This window comes from Orycteropus afer, unplaced genomic scaffold (assembly GCF_000298275.1).
Source record: "Orycteropus afer afer isolate SDZICR_OR568_19922 unplaced genomic scaffold, OryAfe1.0 scaffold00139, whole genome shotgun sequence".
Classification (NCBI taxonomy): domain Eukaryota; kingdom Metazoa; phylum Chordata; class Mammalia; order Tubulidentata; family Orycteropodidae; genus Orycteropus; species Orycteropus afer.
In genome coordinates, this window is record NW_006921726.1 from 2,710,767 (window position 1) to 2,713,713 (window position 2,947).

Here is a 2,947-nt window from a genome sequence, read left to right on the forward strand (position 1 = left end):
CAAAGTCGTCTAGCTGCCTGTGGTCACTGCAGCTGGCAGCTGGCTGCTGGCCCAAGCTTGGGGCAGAGTAATGAGTAACTGAGCATGGGAGGAAACAGTTAAAACCTTGCGGCAACTGCAGTCATTTAGGCGTGGTTCTCCTGTGTCTGACTTGGACTGCATAGTTCCTGGGCCAAAGCAGGAGAGGAAGGACAGCTGAGGTGGCAGCAGAGCTTCCCGATGGCTGAGCTTGATCTGATGGCTCCAGGGTTCTTGCCGGGCGTCACTGCTCATATCCTGGCCCCTCTCAGCCCAGACTCTGGGACAGCCAGTCCAGCAGAAGAAGAGGACTGGGGATCTCTGGGGATGGCTGAGGGGCAGGACAGCAGCTCTGCAGAGCTGGGAGCTCTTGGTGGTGAAGGTGAGTGCGAGGGTGAAGGCGAGGAGGAGATTCTGTGTGATTTCTGCCTGGGAGGCAGCAGGCTGAGGGCAGTGAAGTCCTGCCTGACCTGCATGGTGAATTACTGTGAGGAGCACCTGCGACCACACCAAGAGAATAGCAAGTTGCACAGTCACCAGTTAACTGATCCGGTGTGGAATCAGGACCTGCGCATTTGCCCTGCCCACCATCTCCCGCTGGTTGCCTTTTGCCACCCAGACCAGGAGTGCATCTGTGACGAGTGTGGCCAGAACGAACACAAGGGCCACACTGTTGTCTCCCTGGATGCAGCTCACAGGGACAAAGAGGTGAGTGCTTGGTCCACTGGGAGAGGGGGGCTGGAGAAACAGGGTGCCCAGGGAGCAGCTGGGGCTACTGTGGCACTTATAGGGGCTACTGCCCACTTCACTTCTGTGCTCAGCTCACTTCAAAAAGGTAAATATCTATTGAATTTGGCTCTGGACCCTGTCTCAAATAGGTCATTCTGTCCCTATGTCAGTCACACTGTCTCTGATATTCCTGAGTCTCTCTTTCCACTTGTTATTAGTTTCCCTCTCTTCTTACATAGCTTTAGGTGACGTCTGTGTAGGTGTCTGAGCTTCAGATAGCATCTGCATGGCATTTCCAATGACAATTCATGAAATACAAACGTGGCAGAAATTCAGGATTAAAGAGTTCAGCCTTTCCCCCAGTTTTTCTTTTTCCCTTTACTTTAACCAAGAGACCAGTATGAAATGGCACTCTAGAGATAGATACTGATTTGAAAAGTACCAAGATAATACTGAATTTGAAATTTATACCCAGGTATAATGTCAAGTGTGGCTTAACTTAGGGAAATGTAGACATTCCTCACCAGATCAAGGACCCAGGAGGGATGGAAATACACCTTATTTATAGCCTATAATTTTATTTCCATCAGATAAGGAAACTGTTTATACCACAGGTAGATTTTCTTTGCCCTAAAGCTGAAAGCCTGGAGAACTTCTTGGGATTTGTTTTAATAACCATATGAGTTTGTTTCACATATTTTGACTTTGAGCACTTTTTGTTTTTTTCAGCAAAAAAAGGACTCTGTTCCTCATGTTGACTTTCTGTGAGCGTGTTTCCCCTGCCTCTCCCAGTAGGGAAGTTTACTTTTGTCCCACATTCCTTATGTTCACACACTCAGCTCCCTATCTGAACTCACCTTGCCAGCAGATCCATAGCAACTTCTTGCCTCAAGATTTCTGGGTAGCAAAGGAAAGGGGTCTCTGAGAAGGAAGGTTCTTTTGGATGGTTTACTCCCCAGTGCTTCTCCTTCACACTCATCCTTAGCTATCTAGCCTAGCCAGTGTTCATGGGAACTGTTCTGGAAAGCTCTATATTCCTGATGTCTATGAGTCACCATTTCCAGTTTGTGAAGCCACTTGCCGATTGTTTCCAGCTTCTCCAGGGTCTGGGAATATCTTGCCAGGAGAGCAGATCACTGCCCTTCATTTCCCGACATTTGTAGCCATTAGGAGGCTATCTATCAACAGATAGAGAGATCAAAGGAAAAAAAAAAAAACTTAAGATAATTGAGGAAAATAGAATTTATTGAGCATTAACCAAAAAAAAAAAAGAAAACCACCAAACCAAAATCCCCCACTGCCATCTGGTTGATTCCAACTCATAGTGATCCCCATTGGGTTTCCAAGGTGGTAAATCTTTATGGAAGTCAATTGTCTCATCTTCCTATTAAGCATTAGGATGTGCTGAAGGTCCCTGGGTGATGCAAATGGTTTGTGCTCAGATGCTAGCTGAGAGGTTGGTGGTTTGAACCCACCCAGTGGTGCCATGGAAGAAAGGCTTGGCAATATGCTTCTGTAAAGATTACAGCCCAGAAAACCCTGTGGAGCAGTTCTACTCTGACTGTTCTACAACACAGGGGGTTGCCATGATTTGGAATTGACTTGATGGCAATGGGTTTGGTTTTGTTTTACGATATGCTGAATGCTTTATGTGGATTTTTTCATGGAATCCTCTTAGAACTCTATGAGATAGGAACTCTTATTATCTCTGCCACATTTGTCCAAGGTCATACTTTCAATTAAGTCACTGAGTAAGGGATGGAAGTTCATGGAAAGCCATCCTACTAGAGGACTTCAAAATCACAATATTGTTTTCTTTCTTGACACTAAAAACCTGCCACACATTTCCCAGCGATGTTAAGACAAAGTGTCATTATTCTCTTCTTGGGTGCAATATCTGAATTTTATTATTTTCATCTGGAAAAAAAACAGAGGTACATGTTAAAAGATGATCTCCACTAAACATTGCAGTAGATTATAGTATGAGTATAACCATCCCACATGCCCACATCTCCTTCCTCAAAGGCAAGCACTATCTACAATTTCTTTGGTTTCCTTTCAGAAACATTCTATACCTGTATTAAGCCTGTACTAGCCCCAGGGTTACAGGTGAGGAGAGACAACTCAGGGATGCCCGAAGTAGCAAGGGGGAAGAGCAGGAGAAAGGGGATTAAAAGCCAGGAAGCCAGAGAGAAGAGCA

At 45.6% G+C, this 2,947-nt stretch overlaps 1 protein-coding gene across 1 annotated transcript in view; it reads left to right on the forward strand.

Moving 5' to 3' along the window:
* Nucleotides 1-219: 219 nt before the first annotated feature.
* TRIM16 (tripartite motif containing 16) overlaps nucleotides 220-2,947 on the forward strand; it is a 33,813-nt gene continuing 31,085 nt past the window's right edge. The window contains exon 1 of the mRNA XM_007945600.1: nucleotides 220-726. Within this exon, the coding sequence (XP_007943791.1) occupies nucleotides 220-726 (507 nt within the window). The remainder of the gene's footprint in view (nucleotides 727-2,947) is intronic.